This window comes from Bemisia tabaci, chromosome 7, assembly GCF_918797505.1.
Source record: "Bemisia tabaci chromosome 7, PGI_BMITA_v3".
Lineage (NCBI taxonomy): Eukaryota > Metazoa > Arthropoda > Insecta > Hemiptera > Aleyrodidae > Bemisia > Bemisia tabaci.
Genome location: NC_092799.1, coordinates 46,802,056 through 46,821,265, shown reverse-complemented (window position 1 = coordinate 46,821,265; position 19,210 = coordinate 46,802,056). Strand labels below are relative to the sequence as shown.

General features: G+C 41.2%; 2 protein-coding genes across 3 annotated transcripts in view; one reads left to right on the top strand and one right to left on the bottom strand.

Moving 5' to 3' along the window:
- Positions 1-19,210, top strand: part of Roc2 (Regulator of cullins 2) — a 144,483-nt gene that overhangs the window by 103,780 nt on the left and 21,493 nt on the right. The window lies entirely within an intron of this gene.
- Positions 1-19,210, bottom strand: part of LOC109035808 (Trehalose transporter 1-1) — a 134,359-nt gene that overhangs the window by 98,583 nt on the left and 16,566 nt on the right. Inside the window, exon 1 of one of the 2 annotated variants that reach the window (XM_072302242.1) lies at positions 758-841. The exons of the other annotated variant lie outside the window; for it this stretch is intronic. Within the exon in view, the coding sequence (XP_072158343.1) occupies positions 758-826 (69 nt within the window). The 5' untranslated portion in view covers positions 827-841. Of the gene's footprint in view, positions 1-757; positions 842-19,210 lie in introns of those variants that run through there. 2 annotated transcript variants of the gene reach the window in all.

The window sequence follows — 19,210 nt, the reverse complement described above, 5'->3', positions numbered from 1 at the left end:
ACATGAGTTCCGTCGAGTATGCAAACAAAAAAAAATGGGTTTTTCGTCTTCTCTCTTACTCTCTGTGTAGCATATGAACCTGTTTTCCAAACCTGTTCTGATCAACAGCGGAGATAGAGAAGATGGAATTAATCGGCTATTAGGAATGAGAAGCTTCAAAAGTTGAGCCGCTTATTTTCGGATTATACTCATGTATGCAGAAAAATCAACGCGACTATTAACTATTATGATGAAGGAAGGCGCGCAGCATTAGTTGGAAAGATTGTGGTAGAGCCAAAACCGTTTTTGACAATGTCGTGTCTAATAGATCACAGGAGTGGAAAGAGTGAACGCTTTTCCAGGAGGGACCATAGTCTCCCCCAAGAAAGAACAAAGTAGGAAAGTTATATATATGTTCCAAAACTCCATAGATATTTTGAGCATTAGCGGATCCAGCAAATTTGCAACATTGTTTTTTCTCCATTTAAACCTAGGGAAATGTATCGATTCTTGGAGGGGCCTTGTGCCCCGACAAGTATCGATTATTCAACACATGTTTAAATTGATGAAAGCCAGTGTTGCCAAATTGCTGGTCCGTCTCTGATTTTGGGAAATCTTTCTCCTTTCGTTTTGCAGCGTGACGTCGAATTGAATGTCATTTTTTTTATTCGATTATCATTCTTTTGAGACTAGGTGATAAGAGAGAGTGCAGGCATGAAGCTTTTCCGGCTTTAGTTTCGACAAGTTTGAAGGAACTTAAGATCGAGAGGATACTCACTCTAAGTCTGTGGAAGCGCATTTTTTCGTGGGCGGTGTTGCCGGTTTTCCGGACGATGGGACGCTCCATGATTGCAGATCGGGATTTCAGGAATCGGGAGATCGCGGATCGGATTTCGGGATTTCGGGAGATCGCGGATCGGATTTCGGGATTTCGGGAGATCGCGGATCGGATTTCGGGATTTCGGGAGATCGCGAATCGGATTTCAGGTATCGGAAGATCTCGGATCGGATTTCGGGATTTCAGGAATCGGGAGATCGCGGATCGGATTTCGGGATTTCGGGAGATCGCGGATCGGATTTCGGGATTTCAGGAATCGGGAGATCGCGGATCGGATTTCGGGATTTCGGGAGATCGCGGATCGGATTTAGGGAGTTCAGGAATCGGGAGATCGCGGATCAGATTTCGGGATTTCGGGAGATCGCGGATCGGATTTCGGGATTTCGGGAGTCGGGAGATCGCGGATCGCGGTTGACGGCTCAGAGCGCAGGCGCCAGTTGCCCCCGGCCCCGGTCCAAATGAAACTTTGGCCGAATTTTGGCCGCTTGCGCCTTTTCAACACCGCCCAATCAGATGGCCGTGCCAGCCGCCAACGACCACGTGCAAGAACTAAATGTACGCAGCTATTGACCGAAGAGTATACGTATGAGACAATAGTCGATGACAGGTTTGCCATCTTTGGAAAAAACTCACCTGCGCGTGGCTGCCGTGCTAAAGAAAAACACCGTATGAACATCTAGGTATTCACTGGAAAAAAAAACACATTGGATCTAGAGTCCAGACTCTTGAAAATATTGACAAGAAAAAGGACTCTTGATTCAATCAGGTTTAAGCTTAAATCAAAAGGAAATCCGCTCAAATTAAGAGGCCTGGTTCTTGATTTAAGCTTAAACCTGATTGAAGCAAGAGGATTTTTTCTTGTCGATGTCTTTAAGAGTCTGGACTCTAGATCCAATGTGTTTTTTTCCAGTGTTGCCAAATTTTGGCTTCTGAAAACCGGATTTTCCGGATGATGTGCATCGAGGGGGGGGGGGGGGGGGCGGGGGGGTGTGTGTTACACGTTCATTAACGTTAGTAAGTAGAGAGATAGGATAATATTATGATCTCTTTTTTTTGTTAATCTGTAAAACTAGAGAATACTATGCAAAGGCCACGGAAATCTAGGATTCGTAGCCGAGGGAGTTTATTTTTTGTAAATCGAAGGAAAATTTCGAAAATATAAGAGACTTTTGAAACAAATGATCAAGATTTTTTTACGTTAAGCCAGAGAAAATGCGGGATTTTTCTTTAAATGTATTTGCCATCTATCATCACCTGTTGAGACAAGATAAAAATAATCGTCAGGGAAACGTCTAGGATGAAAAATTCCCTATCCAGGGGACAACAGCATTTACCTGAAAAATTGAGATATTTTTTTTCTTTCGTGTTGTATTAATTGAGCTTATCTTCAAGAAGTATGGATTATATTCCCATTATTTCAACAAAAAATTCTCCAATGTTTAAGAAATTACACCGGTTGTTTTTTAAATCATACCGATTTTTCTAGGGAAATTTTAGTGTCTTCGCCTGGCAATGCTGACATTGTCGGTTTATCGCCCAAGCGATGTTGATAGTGCCGCGGCAAAACAAAAAAAAACTGGCGAGAAAAATCGAGCAAGGAGATTGGGCACGGGCAACCGGCTTTGATCCCGTATTTTTGAAATACCGGTCAGTTGTTAATTGATCAGTCGCAGTAAATCCATTTATCAGCAGTGCAGTCAAGTGTGCTCTATTTGCTCAACAGTTGGTGTTCGAGGCTTTGTATGTTCGACTCATTTGATGGGTGTTGGGTCCTCTGAGACCTTTTTCGATAGTTATCGGGACTTGTTTTAAGCGTTATCGAGGCTTTGACCAACAGGGTTTTTTTGCTGTTTACTGATATTTTTTTTTTTTTTGGTCGCTATCGAAACACTGTTTGGCTTCATTGATGAGGTTTTTTAAATGTTTATTGATATTTTTCGCCGAAGCCCCCTTCACACGCTGAAAATAGGAAATGAAAATGGAGGTCATCGATACATCGTTGAGTGTTGCCCTGAAAAGTGGGCCACAACACGCAATTTTCAGCGATCGATGAGATCAGGGCTAATCATTAATCAACCATCATTTCACTTCTATTCATATAACGGCGGCCTGCGTTTTAAAGTTACTCGGAATATTTTTTGTATGAAGTGAATGCAATAACTGAAAATGGGTTTAGAGTGGCGTCATTTGATCTTTTTTTTCACCAATTATCAAGGTCGGATTTTCTTACTTGCCGCCCATGGGCCGCCTGTATTTTGCCGCCCCCTTCTCAATCGTTTTGAAACATCAATAATATATGTAATTATCATCAAGTGAACGTGCCGGAGGGAGAGGGTTGCATAAGACGCGTTTACTCGTGTTGGACACATTTTTTGCGAAATCTCTGTTAACACCACTAGCAAAAGTTCAAGGAACTTGGCGCAAAAGTTAGGTTCCGTAAACCTATCTCTATGTGGAAAAGGCCTTCCATTTATATGAAATGAACGAAAAAATTATGAAAGAACGAACGTAAATGTGGTTTAATAAGTTTAACTTCCGCCGCCGCGCCGCGCTGACCGCACTGTGTTTGACGCAATGCGTGAAGTATTCATGCAGTCATGTAGGCGCTATGCGTTTCACGCTACCCGCTGCTAACCGTAGTGACCGCACTGTCTTTGACGCAATGCGTGAAGTATTCATGCAGTCTTGTAGGCGCTAGCATGTGTTACATGCCGACCGTCGCGCCGCGCCGAGAGTTTCTCCTTTTAATCTCAAGTTCTCATCATCATCGGCATGTATCTGCGCTGCGCCGTTTCAGGCCAAATTCCGTGTTCGGTTTCTCTCTTAGTTTTAACTCGACGAATTAAAGGTACTGTCTATTGTATCACAGAAAGACGACAAAATTAGATATATACTCTCAGGAAATGAGAGATTTTGTCACCTTTTCTCGTTTGTAATTTTTTTTTTTTCTGAATCCGATTTTTCTTTACACCTACTTTTAAAAAATTGCAAAATTTGCCCCCAATGGGCCGCGGCCCATGTGGCCACCCCCTAAATCCGGCCCTGTCAATTATGGAAGCGCTGTTTGGACGTTTCAAGTCAAGACATTGACGGAATACGCATCGAAAGATTTTAAGCGCATATTGATAGTGTGTTTGGCCCTTCCAGAAAACTTTGGACTGAATTTGAAGCTTTGACTGTTCGTTATGGACTCTATTTTTTATTGATAGAACTCGTATTCTTTATCTACGTTCAGTTCTCGTAAAATAACGAAGAAGAGAATGATCAAATTACTCCGCAACCTTATTTAACTTGAGCCACTGACCAAAGCAGTTTTCCCGTCCAATTTTCGAAATGAGTCATCATGAGTGATCGACCTCTTCCGGCATTAAACGATCGCTGACACGTTCACGATGCATTGACGCTCCAAGAAAATTAGTGCCTCGAACAATTTTTTCAATCGGTTTCGTAATTGGTCCAGTGCAGATAGAATCCTTTTGCACGAATTCACCCAATTACTGTTAATTTTCCCGGAGCAACTATCGGGGTTATGTCGATGCTTTCGTCTGAAATCACAAATCTGCGTTTGCACCGTTTTAAATTTCCACTTTCCTTTCTTTTCTTTCAAGCCTGGGAGCTCATTGAATGTAAAGTCAAAAATTATTCCGATTGTTCAAAAAGATAATTTATTTTGAGTTTTATTTAGCGTTGAAAGCCACTCAGAAAACTTGCAAGAACAAAGCGTGCTCATCGGGGACTTCCGAATCTTCGCAGACTCCATGAATTCAGGGAAGAACTGAACAGCGTTTCATGAAATTTTAGAGGAAATTGAAAGGAATTCATAGAGCCTTCAATGACAAAACAAACTCTGGTTTTGACTAGAAATTTATTCTTAAGATTTTTACTAACTTCCAAAAGGTATCAGTGCCAAAATAAATTACCAAAGCACGTATCTCGAATTGCGAAGTCACTCATCTCCTGCCACATTTTAGTGTCCACAGAAGGCCTAATCGGACCACGTTCAACAGAAAGGAACCAAGCCACATCAGCTATTGCCAAATTTAACAGGGAAATTTTATTTTTAAGAGAGAAAATTCGTGCGGATTCCTTTGAAAATGTTGAGGAATTTGCTTTGTATTATGGAGAAAATTCACTGAAATTTGCACAAAATTCCGCACAACCGTTTTCATGTAAAAAATTGAATTTCCCGATTAGATTTGGCAATAGCTGATGTGGCTTGGTTCCTTTCTGTTTAATGCGGTCTAATTATCGCTTGTGATAGACGTTTCGTTTGTTTTTCTTTATTTTTTGACGATATCTTCTTTAAATCATGCGCTAAAGAGTCGAGCAGTATTTCCATGAACTAATGAAAAACGGAGTGAAGATTTTCAAACTTGAAAATGTACGTATGATAGGTCTGTGACTTAGTATTTTCGTCGCTGCTGTGGTTATTCAGCACCGGCGGGGCGTGCATTGCAACATGTGCATTGCGCGCATTTCGGTGGGAGCAAGAAAAACCATGGCGCCTTCAATTTTTTTTCATGCAACACGCGCATCCATGGAGCACGAATAGTTGCATCCAGGCGCCGTGATGAACTTGGTCTCTTTCCTTGCATCCGTCAGCCGCAAAACAGGCGGAAACGGAGTGAAATTCGATGGTGAAAGTGAGATTCATGATACATCAACCATTCAGCAAAGCTAATCCTTAAAAGAAATTAATAGCAGATACTTTATTTCTAGAATGAGACAAAACTATTGGCTCCTCTCTCTTTAAAAACGTGGTTTATTTTCTTTTTCATTTTTGACAGAAAGGGGAGGTTGTCGATATTCCAGGGAAAACTAGTGTATACTGAAGAAATCCTCCATTGGTATTTATCAGCAATCCGTATAGTGCTGGGATGTTTTTCCACGAATCAAGTTATAAATTGACTCGTTTACCTTTTACAGTATAAAAAAAAAAAAAAAAAAAAAAAAAAAAAAAAAAAAAACTAATGTATATTTTGAAACGTCGCTTTGCAGGTAAGTGACTGCGCGTTCGAGTAATGGACACTAATTAAGTGCTCGATTAAAAGATGATTGTACGGTCCAATTTGACGAGTGTAAAAATGCACTGCTCTCTTTAAATTGTTCTATATTTAGATTTCATAAGCGTAACGCGTCGCGGCATTTAATTCCGATCCGTCACATCTTCTCGAGACATCGGGGAAAATTCTAGAAAATTCTCTCCATCGTTGGCAAATTGCAAGTCTACGTTCTCCGATTTCTAGCCTCCTTCGATTCGGATTTGTTCGCCTGATGATGCGGCTGTTTGTTTTTTGACCACGAAGGGAAAATCTGGATGTATATCCCACTTTAAAGTTTTCGATTTTAAGGTAATCCAAAAATTTGGCGAACATACTAAATCTTTTTTGCCCGTTTCTTTACGAAAGAATCGGATCATCTGAGGCGGAGTCAGTTTCTACGACTGAAATCATCGGTTACCTGAACTAAAAACTCAGGAGATATGTCAGGGGTTATTTTTGCCTCTTTTTTGTTCTTTTAAACATACGTGCTTAAGATTCTTCTTCTGTGTAGCTAGGGCTCACTAAAGATTTTCCTTCTGCGTAGCCAGGGCAAGCTGAAAAAAAATCAGGAGAAATTCTGGCGGTAGTCAAGGATTTTTGGTGAAGTTAGGAAAATTAAGAAATGTCCAGGAATTCTGCCTTAAGTATTTAAAATTTCGTGTGTAAACTCGGATAAAAATATCGCTTAACATACAGAGTTTTTCAAAAAGTTACCCTTATGGGAAGGTAGGAACGGAAAAAATGAAAACGTAAGACGTTTGCATTTGGTCATTATTCATGACGAAGTTGACTCAAACTGCACAGTAGATGCTTTCGAATTCAAAAAAAATTCCGGAAAAGTCCTTGTTCGAGGTGTCTGGACCCGCTTATGAGAATCTCTGATCTTAGCATGTGTTTTTTTAACCTCAAGATCTCTGATCCCTGTTCGTGTGTCTTTCGACATTCACGCATTCGCCGGCAGCCAATTTTAAGCCCCCTGGGTCTAATGTCTCAGCTTACATCGTAGACATAGAAACGGAGGAAAAATCCGGATTTTTCCGCGGAAGTTCAGCAACGAAGTGCAGTTCATAATACTGTCATTACGTAACTGAAATCCGTCTCAGCATGCGAGAAGTCAAGCCGCGCTTTCCGTTTCGCACCAATCACGCATTCGCTGATTGGTTTGTATTTGTCAAGCTGCCATTAATTACACATCATCCGATCTTTCCTCAGACCTCCATCACCGCGCGCGAAACTTAACAGGTTTTGTTGATCGGTGTTTTACCAAATTACGGAGGGGTGTCGCTGGGCTATGAAGATGAGCGGTGGATCATCTGCACGTGTCACGGGACCGTGTGTTGACGCTCGAAGCGATCTGATTATTATTAGTAATAAGTAATCAGATCTTCCGATCTTACACGGTGACTTCCGGAAGTCACCTTGGATCCGGCCCCGGTGGTGTCTGTGGGTTGTTGACAAGTGCACGAAACTAACGGTAATAGTATTTTTCTGAGTGCAAGGTCCTCTCGTATGTCGACTTCATCCCCAGCCAACGAGTGTAAAGTACCCTCAGGGCTTCGATTTGTCGCTCCTCTGACGTAAAAGTGCATCTCTATTTCCACTTGAGCCCTGTGCTCCGTATAACTCTATGCTGTTCGGGGCTCATGCGTAAACAAAGATACGCCCTTACATCAGAGGAGCGACGGATTGGCCGCTTGTATGGAGCTAGCGACGAATTCAAACAATGCACTCCTAAAACCGTCGCTTCCAATGTCGCCTGCATAATTGCAGCTAGCATTACGAATTGCACTTCCCAGCATAACATATAATGAGGACATGTGTGACTGTCTACGGAAAAAGGAAAACGGAAAAAATTATATTTAGGAGTTATTCCCTAAAATTGTGGTGCTGCCCCAATTGATTGAATGATATGGACATTTCCAATTAATTGTAGCATTTTGGTTTAAAACCTAATTTATTGGGGTACTATCACAATTAATTGGAAATGTCCCTATCATCCAAAAACCCCGCGCTTGCCAAGTAAATTGTCCAAGTATCTGGAGTTTCCATTCCAGATACTTGAACATTTTTTACTCATGGACTTTTTTTTATAATGGACATTTTTTTTACTCTAGACACTTATTTTTGGACATTTTGACCTCTTCTCCATTCTCCCTTTGACGGTCACAATGATGGAAAATTTGCAAAGGCGAGCTTTGATACGTCGAGTCTCAGCGCCAACTTTGGCGACCATGCACGATCGATTTTTAAGCGGCGTGGACAGATATTGGTTTTTGTGCTCCGATCGATCTCGTCCATTCACTAGGATTGTAATTAGTGCCGGCGTGAACCAGTCAATAGTTATTGGCTTTTTCATCGGGAGGCACGTTTTGCCATTTTCCCTGCTTTGATGCGCCCGGCGTCCGTCGTCGTCCTTGCGGTCCAATTAACTGGATGCAGTTCCATCCGAGGATCGGAGGTCCTCTCCGCGACCCTGCCAATCTGGAAAGGGCCTCTGGTCTTAGATTAGCCTAGATTTTTCCGTCCACTTTTCTGTTCGTATTCTGGGTTCAATCAAACGTCCATGATGAATGACCCCGTAGCACAGCAAAAAATTGAGTTTTATAGCTCAAGTTCTACAGTTTTTTTTTTCTAACTTGTAATATCCGATCTTACGTACTTCCTGTTTTTGCAAATTTAAATTAAATAATAGGACGAACGATGTTATAGTCAATGGATCAACCCATAGTATCTGGACTTTCAAACATCAATGATCAATAATTCAATTGGTGCACCACGCAAGTTCAATTGATGTACGACACCGTTATTTTCAGCTATATAGTCCACAGCACTAATTTAGTTGGTTTACATCACCGTTCTAGCTGATGTGCAACACCATTCTAAGTGGTCTAATGTACGATACTATTTTAGGTTGAGTTCAACACTATTTTAGCCATTCACCATCACCAATTTAGTCAGTGCACAGCTTCATTTCGGCTGGTGTACAACACCATTTAAGCTGTGTGCAACATCATTTTAGCTATTCACAGTTTGGTTAAAGTAAAGCATCAGTGTTGCATGGGTATCTCAAACTCATCAGCGGGTCAATCGTTGCAATTGATAGACAAAGCTATAGACGAAGAAGACTTAGGGAGTATGGAGGGATCCTATTGGTTGAAATTCGTGGTTCTTTCAGACCAAGGGCGTAAATGATGGACTAACTATCGGGTCTCTCGTGGGCTGTCGTTATAGGTAGTGTATCACCTCCCTCCTTCGTCCGTTGCAACCACCCGCCTCCACCAATAGGATCCTTCCATATCACTTTTGTCTTCTTTGTCTATAGCTGTGTCTATCAATTGCAACAATCCGCACCTCGTCTGAGGGTGTACAACACCAGCTTCTTTTTCTCTTTTTTTTTATATTCAATTGAGAATTGTGGATATTGCCGGATACAGTGAAACGAACCTACTACCGTCTCCCACCCGCACGACAGATCAGTCACCAAAGACTCCACTTGGACGGAATTCCGTTCATACTTGAATCGTGTAACAATTAATTGAGAGCCCTAGAGATTCCCAGACGGTGCGGCTGCGGGCAAGCGCTTCGTGGCAGGCGCAAAAAAGGAGATGCCGTCTGGCATGGCGCGGCGGCGGTGATTATGTGCGAATCCGTCATAAACTGTAAAGGCCTGGGCTGGAGCCGATTGAGCCATAAAGCGAGAGCCACGAGTGGATGACGGCTCAATTTGGATGTGGATCGCGGCCCCGGCCCCAGCCCCAGCCCCGACTCCAGAGCAGGAAGTCCAACCTCACACCATCCAACATCCAACATCCACCGTCCATCGCCGCCGCAAAGTTCGTTGCGCCGATATCCATCGCTTCAGCGGCTTACCGATTGGCTTTTGAGTGTGAGCGAACTTTATTTCAAGGTTCGGAACTTCTCCAAAGATCCGGTCTGGTTCCGTCTCATCAGTCATCAATCTGGATCTACACTGGAAAAAAACACATTGGATCTAGAGTCCAGACTCTTGAAAACATTGCCAAGAAAAAATACTCTTGATTCAGTCAGATTTTTGCTTAAATCAAAAGGGAATCCGCTCAAATTAAGAGGCTCGGTTCTTGATTTAAGCAAAAATCCGATTGAATCGAGAGTATTTTTTCTTCTCGATGTTTTTAAGAGTCTGGACTCTAGATCCAATGTGTTTTTCCTCCCCAGTGTATTCGTTAAATTGATGAAATCTATTACATATCGATGCCACGGATTTTTTGGAACAACCTCGCGATGTACAATTTGCAACTTTAATGAAAAATGAGATAGTTAAACAACTAAGTAAACAACCGTTGAATACTTTTATGATAGGAAAGCGTGTCATATTTCGTCGTTTCCTTTACAAGAGAACGTAACTTCATTTCAATGTCAGCCAAATCCCTCGTAAATTGCATACCACCCAAAATAATCTCGAGCATTTCTAACCACAAATTTCCTCGATTTATCCTCAGATTTCATTCAAAAATCAGAAAATTTTGGATAAAAATTGCACAGGTACATTTGTGTAAAAAAATTATTTGTTTGAGTTTTTTTGTCAATCTTGGAGTGAAGTTACGATCCTTCGTGCAGGAAACAACGATTTGATCGCTAAAATTCGCCTCTCTCTGTCTTCGAAAAAGCATCGATGAATTCCAACATTTAAAGTACGGTGCATGCCGTGCCGTACGCTGATCATCCGTCTTTGATAAGGAAAAATGGAAAGCAGGTGAAAAAAAGCTCTTAATGGATGATCAAACTTCGCCTCATATGCCTCACAATTATTCGACTTCTTTAATGAATATGAGGTTGAGCAGTATGTAAGTTGCTTGCCAAATATTGCATTGCTCTGAAGAATCATCCACCACCTAAAAAAATCAAAACAGAGGTAGGCAACGCATCAGCACGTTCAAGTTTTTGAAACTCGTGCGCATCGACCGTTTGGCCAAAAGCCCCCATAAAGGCGAAAGTTGGCGCGCTTTGGCAATCAAAACAAACTTTTTGACTTGCAAGACTTGCTTTTTGACTCGTAAAAAAGCAATTGCTTTCGTTTTTATTGCAATTATTATGAGAGCAAGCGCGCTGTTGCCTCATATTTGGGCACATTAAATCGTATGATTTGAACGAATCTGGGGTCATAATTTGTCTAGCCTTTACCATTAATTATTTCCGTCTCATGCAACCACTCTACACAGATGAGAAAAAAGATGAATAGAATTTCTTGTCGGAATCTTGCCTATGTTGAGTCGAATATGAACCAGATTAGAGGGTCTTATCACTCTGTCGCATTGCATAACTGTAAAATAATATCCATTTTTTTGTGAAAATCCATCCTCGAAAAAGAAAAAAAATTGTACCTTTAAATCGTTTTCAAGAGCAGATTCCTAAAAAACTGAGAAACATGTCCTCCAAGTAAGAAACAATTCTCCTTCAGCCCTTTTTCCAGGAAGTAATTTACAATGCATTTGTGAGATCATGCTTAATGATTCCATAGCGCAGCAGAAGTGGAGCGTCCAAAAATCGATGAATCAGGGTTTTTTTCATCCGTTGAATAGCATCATCGACTTTCTCGCGAAATTTTACTTGTTAAATTTGACCTCGTTAAATCGCAAATCCCGCTCTTTTACGAACTCCATTTTCAAAACTTGAAATTCCAAGTGGAATGAATAATACTTTAAAATTAGCGACTTGACGGAGGGAAACTGTCCAGGGGTAAATTTTTAAATTTTCTGTCAAACACAACCACACGCAGTACAGTGGCGTGGCGTGAATTGCAATGTATCGATTGTTCTGTCATTTAAACATATGGTAAATAATCGATCATTAAGGTGTTCCCTGCGAACACCCTGTTTATCGATCTTTTTCCATAGGTTTAAATGGCATAACGATCGATTTATCGCAAAGCACGCCACGCCACTGGCGCGGTATTAAGGAATCATTTCCCGCGCGAATTTTTCTCTGAATTTCTTTTCTTCACAAAACGACGCGTTTCAAAATCGATAAATCAGGGTTCGGGGTCAATATGCCGGTGCCCGAACATTGTAGACATTTGTAACGAGTGGACCGACACGACACGAGGTTAGGAATTCTTCTCATCCACCGAACACGTGGTCCGGAAACCGACCAAATCTACTGTGAAAATCCTCGAATTTTCACTGAAATATAGGGCGGGAGATTTCCCCGGAAATTCGGCAACAGCAGGGTCAAGAGACAACCTTGCAAGGTCTCGTGCGAAAACCCCGCGACCTAAGGAACGCGGAAAATTCGGGGCGGAAATTCTCCGCTGAGGAGGAACCGCCTAACTCCAATGGCAATCTAATTGAGCATACGTGGTTTTTGATAAGCTGAGTAGAAATTCCTTGCCAACTCAACTGGGAGGAACTGCGACTTAGATTCGTGAACGGTGATGGAGTTTATTTTTAAAATAGCGTCGGACGACTTGACGAAATCGCGTCGAGCGTCGATTCCCGGTCGCCCGATTGATTCTAAAGCGACGGCGACGTCCAACGTCACGTCGGTGGGCCCACCCGCGCCCGTCAGGGCCTTGGTCGCTCCCGAATGAGCCAGCGCGCCAAAATAGCGCTCCCCTCTCTCGCGGAGGGAACGGATAGGGACTAGGGCAACACGGAAGAAAGTGGGCACCCGCTTCATGCAGCTCACTTTCTTCCCACTAGTGGTGATTCAGGCTCGTATCCTTAAACAGTCCTTCCTCAGTTGTTCCTTTAATAGCTCATTTTCTTTGGGAGGCCCATTTTGGAAGAAGGTAAAATTTGCAAGATACGGTGAAAAAAAAATAGGTCATGTGAACCGAACATTCGGTAACGTTCGGTGTTCCATATCATCCCAAATATTAGTTTTGTCAAACTGAACTTTCCGTTCGTGTAACCGAATGTTCGATATTTATGACCAAACTCACTTCGTCAGTTCACTTTCCCGCACGAGTTAAGTTACACGAACCGAAAATTTCGGAAGTTCACGAACTTTCGGTTTGTCAAACCGAAAACTCAGTTTGACAAACTGAATAAGTTGAGATGATGAGGAACACCGAACTTTGGTACATACGACCGAAATTATGTTTTCAGTGTAGCAAAACTTCTGAAAATCTCGTTAAATGTCCTCAAATTCAACAGGATTGCCCTAGAAAAAGGCAAATCTTAATTATTGAGGGAGAAGGAGAGAACTCCTGCCTCTCCAATTGACGCCCCTGATTTGGCAGTTTCCAGCGAAAAAATGAACATTTCCTCCGAAAAAAGGTCTCCAATACAAAAAAAAATGGAGGAACAATGGGACCATGTGGGTGGCGTTCCCCAATTCGCCTTTTTCGATGAGCATCTCAATGAACCGCTTGAAAAAAAGTTGAGAAAAATGTGTTGAAAAATGTTGACCTTTAAAGTGCATCAAGAGAGAGGTCTTTTTCACAGAGAATTTTCATTTTTCTCTCTTATTTTAAAAAAAAATGAAGGTTCATGCTATCCTACTAAAGTTGCGCCCACTAACATCATGGTCGGCTATAATTTCATCAATGTCGGGAATTTTAAAAACGCAGAGAAAATGAACCTCTTTGGCCATGAATCATCAAAAAGACCAAAAAAGATACATTTTAACACAAAATTCAGATAAACGTGAAAGGCTTAAGTAAATTGTACCGAAAGCAGATAATCTATTCAAAGAATGCGCCTTGCAACAAATACATGCCGAAATCTCCTTCAAGGATACTCGCACGCATACTGAAAAGTAATGCACTATTAATGTAGGTCATAACCACCCGAGGCTTTACTTTAAATAGAAGCTGCGATTGCACGCTTAATATACAATCCAACTAAATCAACGATCACTTCAACTCGCGCTCAAGACAAACGGAAAACAATGCAGAACATCAAAGTGCAACACGGTTACAGTGGTGACAGGTGGCTCTGGTATCCACCGAGGATAACGATGGCACCATCAAAAAGTATTGATTGTTTTACTTTGTATTGTGAACGATAGTAGCCGTCTTAAAGTGATGTGACAACATATAGCTTTAGGCCTCACTACTATGTCCTTGAACTTCATGAATTTCGATGCCGAATGGCTTGACTCGGGCAGAAATTATGAAATTAATCGGATGTCCTGACGAATTGACTTTTTGCATTATTTAGCTTTAAATTTCAAGTTTCAGGAGTATAATTGAACGTAACTGCGCTAAATTAAATTATGCGTGAAAATGAATCGAATCACAAAAGGAACTCTTTGCGCATTTCATAGTTAATTCCTGTTGATTTTATTCATTTAATTATGGTTCCTACAGATTAAATACGACCAATTAAACCAGATTCTGCGATACAGAGCGACCAGCAATGGGATATTGCCGAGTCAGTGCAATTTCGTTGTTTGAACTGATGAGAGATCACTGAATGAAAGTTACAGGGTAATTCTCTCGTTTAATTAACTGTTTTTTTTTTATTTATTTTTTTTTTTACTACTTCGAGTGGCCCACAAGGGCTAATCCTTGCGCTTTATTCCCGTCCCCCCTCTGTCCCTACAACCAGTTCCAGGCAACCATTGTTTGAGACCATCAAACTCGGGCCTCGGGTCGCCTGGCCTCGGGTCGCTTGTGTGTAAATCAAAACTAATCATAAGATGGATTTTTCTTGAAAGGTCTGTATACATTTCCAATGTTATCCTTATTTTTTTCCTTGAAATTTTGAATTTACACGGGTTTTTTTCTTTTTTTTTCTTGAAATTCTTGGGAATTCTCCTGATGTTTCTCTCTCTTTTCTTGAAATCGTGAATTTTGGTGTACCCGTGTAAAAGGGATTTTTTTCTCACTTTCAAATTGTAAAACCTGGGAAATTTTAACAATTTTCATAGACGTACTTGGGTATTTTCGTTTGGTAAAGAGAGAGCAAGTCGGGTAAGCTAGGGCATACGCAGTTGCAGATTTTTTTAATGGAACCCGAGACGTTGAAAGCCCCTAATAAATGAGCAACACTGAGCTGATTATACTTGCAGAAAAAATGCATATAGCATCAGAACTTCTTCGGTGGCTTTCCCCTCCATGTTCGTGATCTCATCGTCGCTCAGCATTAGCACCTGGCGGGAACCAGTATGACCAGACCACTAAATTCCCTCGGGAAGTTAGCACCAGCACCTTGTCCATAGAGCGTTTCATCCAGGTTATTGGTTCCAGGAAGAGTGTCCAATGGGAGAATCCCTATGAGTAATCATAGTAATGTTGCTCCAGCCAGAATACCTCCTACTTTCGGGAATTTCCGCTGTCTGAGCAGGATAATCACCAGCCTCCGAAAAAATTTACAACGAGAGCTCTGAGTGCTGCCAATATTACTAGCCTGAGTAATTGGCTGAATGCAGTGGTGCCAAAACTATTCTACTCACCAAAATAGAGTCAGACACTGTTAGTTTTCATCGTCAAATGTGTAGCATCAACGTCTTCTCATATATGACAACACGCTTTGTTCAAGTATTTTATATTCCATTTTCATGTATTTTCCCCTTATATACCATTACTTTTACGCTTTTTATCGAACGAACGAACAGGCTCGGAATTCAGCAATTCGATTTGATTTAACTCCACAGTTCATATCAAATCGTTTGGGGCACATTTAGTGCGCACATATCAATATTGTCAATTTTGAGAAACTTAGTCTGGCAGTATATGCTTTAAAATCATCGAAAAACAGCACTGTCCGCGAGATTTGTGACTTTTGCAAGAATTTTGGCAGGAAGCGATCAGACGTCATGATGCGTTAGTAAAGTCTTCATCGTTGCAAGAAAATAACTGTAAAGACGGAAAGTAAAAGAATTGTGACGTAATGAAGGTCAAATTAGCCCCACTGAAAAAAAGGAGAAAATTTGAAATCGGAGTAATGTCAGCTCCGCAGTCAATCGCGATTGATGATAATTTTAACAATGATTGCAATTACAATGATCATGATAATGGTGATGATCGAAAAAAGCGACTTAATCGACTGCATGTAAGTGGCTCGATGAGCCTTTGCCAAAAAGCAGTTGCCAGATTGAGCAAAGAAATATAAGCTTCAGGTTTGAAATCCGTAGGAACCCTATAAATCCAGCGATTAAAACAGTGGCATTGTAAAGGCCAATGTCGAGCGCTAATGGGCCGGCGAGGTGCCAATGAAAATGTTTAATCGAATTGACGAGTTGTATCGACAGAAATCGGGCACCAAGCTTATTTGCTCTGCTCACGTTTAGGCGTAAGTGCGTAACTGAGATGAACCCTATCGTCCGTATAATTGTATATTTTTCAAGGTGCACTGAAAAATTGAGTTACGCCTCTACGCGCGGAATTCCTACGTTGCGTTGGTCCGTCGGTCACGTGATGCAGAAAATCTTGGCAGTCTTTTAATTTATCTTTTGCAAGTGTGAATTGGACGTATTTCTATCAAACGGAACTATGTGCATTAAGACATGAGCCCTGAGACCCATAAGAATATGTGCATAACAGGGCTCACGTCATAATGCACATAGTTCCGTTTGATAGAAATACGTTCACTTGTGGTCGAGTATCGAGGAGTTTTCTTCCCTCCTCTCTCCTTCTTCCGTTGGACAGTCAGCCAATAGACGGACGCTGAATTGAATTTTCCTCGAAGAAACTGATTTCATGCCCAATACTCCTCATGTGAATCACTTTCGTTAAATGTTTTGATCGGTTTAATATCGCTCAAGTATCATGAAAAAAAAAACCTTAAAGGAACATGAAAGGATACATATTCACTTTTAAAAATTACGTTAGAAACGATCATTTCAAAGTAAAACTCGCAACTCAACTTTCAATCGAGATAATACCCATTACGCCTCCAAATTCTTATTTTAATTCACGTAAGGCGGTGTCCATGTCAAAAGGAACTATACGCAAATGTATAAAATCTGAAGGAACTATTTAGACCGCAAACTTTTTGCAGTTCCGTTTGATTTAATTCATTTTCACATACCTATCAGCAGCAACACCTATACATATGAATCAGTGAATGTATCTTTTTTTCTACGTGTTCTTCGTTTCTTTGCGATGTAAATATTAATCTTGAATCTGCCGAATCAACGAGAGATCAGTGTCAATTTTCTTCAATACGAGGAAGAAACAACAACATCATGGATACTGATTTTTAAGAGATCCATATTAATGATATGTGCAGTTGTAAGTAGATTTGACCTCGTAGAAAGAGGGATTTTCAGGAAATTGACAACCAAACCTATTTTTCCGAGGGGTTTTTTCGCGTATGAATTTTTATCTTTGTTTTTGAGTTCTGAAGTTTTGTCTTAGTGGTGAGCTTACTGTGAAGCTTCTAGCGAGGCATTGCTTGAAGATTTGCCTATATCGTGAATTGAAGGCGCTCCTCGCGTAGTGCACATATAATCTCTTCAGAAATGTTTTGACTAGTAGCAGAGCTGGCGGACTGGCCGGGGGGTGGAGGCGTTTACAAGGTGATCGCTTCCTAACCTGGCCCCTTTTGCCAACATTTGAGTGCTTTATTTGAAACTTTCATAAAATCTCCTAGAGCCTCCTTTAACATTCCCTCCTTTTCCTCAGATGAGTATGGCAATGATCCTTGCCAAAAAAATGTCGAACAAATTGTCCTTGTTATGAACTGATAAAGGCCTAATTGAGCTGCCCTTATGAAAAATTAAAATTATGAGGGGCCTCCTTAAGAAAATACTTATTTTCAGGAGCGAGCATGAATATGACCCTATATGTAGCGACTTCTTCGCACATTGCGGCGCATGTTCTGGAAAGATCCCTCAAGATTCAGCCGTCACCACCGTTGACCGTGACGTCCTGACGTCTGAAATCGGAACTCTCATTTCAAACAATAACTCGGCGCTTGCTCAGGCCTCAGCGTTTAGGGAGGGGGAGGGGGGAAGAGGAAGGGAATGTAAAGGGGAGGGGGGTACAGAACAACAGATTTCTTTAATGAAGCGCGGACCCAAACTCGCGAATATCTTCTTCTGGGCTTTGCGTATGAGCTTGTTAGAAAGTGAGTGAGTGATGGAGAGTGTTGTCAGCTTTTACAGATTTTTTTTATTTTTAAAATGGAACTTTTAACGCGATTGGCGCAGACTTTTGCCAGCGCTTGAATGAAATGTAGCTCCTGGTTTTGGAGTAAAAATGCGCAATAATCATGAATAGCGCATCGCGATAGTTCTGTGAGCAATCTGTAAGCATTTGAAGCTGCGATAAATGTGAGAAAAACAAAGTAGCCAGGGAGGAATGTTGCTTCGGAATTCTTGTCAAAGGAGATGATGCTAGTGAGCATAATTTTATTTCTAACATACTTTGAATACTTCATAGAATTCTTCGTGAAAATTTCAATGAATGATGTTCTTCAGTGATTTTAAAAGGAAATGAAAAAAGAAACTAAACAATAGCGAAAATTTTCCAACGTCGCAGTCAGGCCACCTGTCTTGTTTGGCAATTTTCCGAAAATATGAAGAAGGCGTGGTTTAAAAATTGACTGTCCTCGGTTTGATAACTCGAAACGAAACACAAAATGGACTGCATTTTGCAATTTGGAACTATAAATTCTGGCCCGGTTTAAAAACAACGTATGTGCCATTAGTTTCCCTATGCACATAAGTGTTTTTTCAGATGAGCCAGACTTTATGGTTCCAAATTGCAAAATGTAGTCCAAATGACAGTCAGGGAGAAAAACAGTTTCTCAACAGCATGTTCCAGCTGCGGCTCTCAGAGAAGAATTCTGGGAAACGCTTTTTGAGGAGGTTGAAAGTCCAAAATCTAATGAACCCTGGCTTTCGTCGTCAAAAATGTCTAGCAGGGTTCATGGCTATTCGGACTTTGGCTCTTTCGCATATCAGAACATTCGATTCATTTCAATATTCTTCATGTGAAATAGGTAGGTGCCGAAATACCCTATGACTAATGCCAAATATTATCAATAATGGGAACCACTATTTATGAGTTATTGAGCTTTTGCTCTTCGCAAGAAAACACAGTTCAAATCGTCGCACACCTGACGTAAGGGCGTATTTTAATTCCCACGTGAGGCCTGTTTTACGTATAAATCCATGTTTTCTAGAGCTCATAAGGGAATAGAGATACGCTCTTACGCCCGTACGTCCCAAAAGCGACGAAATGTCCGTCGAGTTGAGGTGACAACTGTTCGAACACGACCTCCGTGAGGTTGCATACCCATAACACCGAAGGAGATTTTTGTGCTTGCGTCAGGGTACTTTCAAGCCTCCGCTGCGGTTGTTGAATGATAAATTCGCAACTCGAAACACGGCAACGTCCGAGATCATACGTGCTTCTTAAAGTTGTGGCCTTGTTTTACGAGCTTTATTTCATTAGCAATATTGAACTTGGAATCGGAGC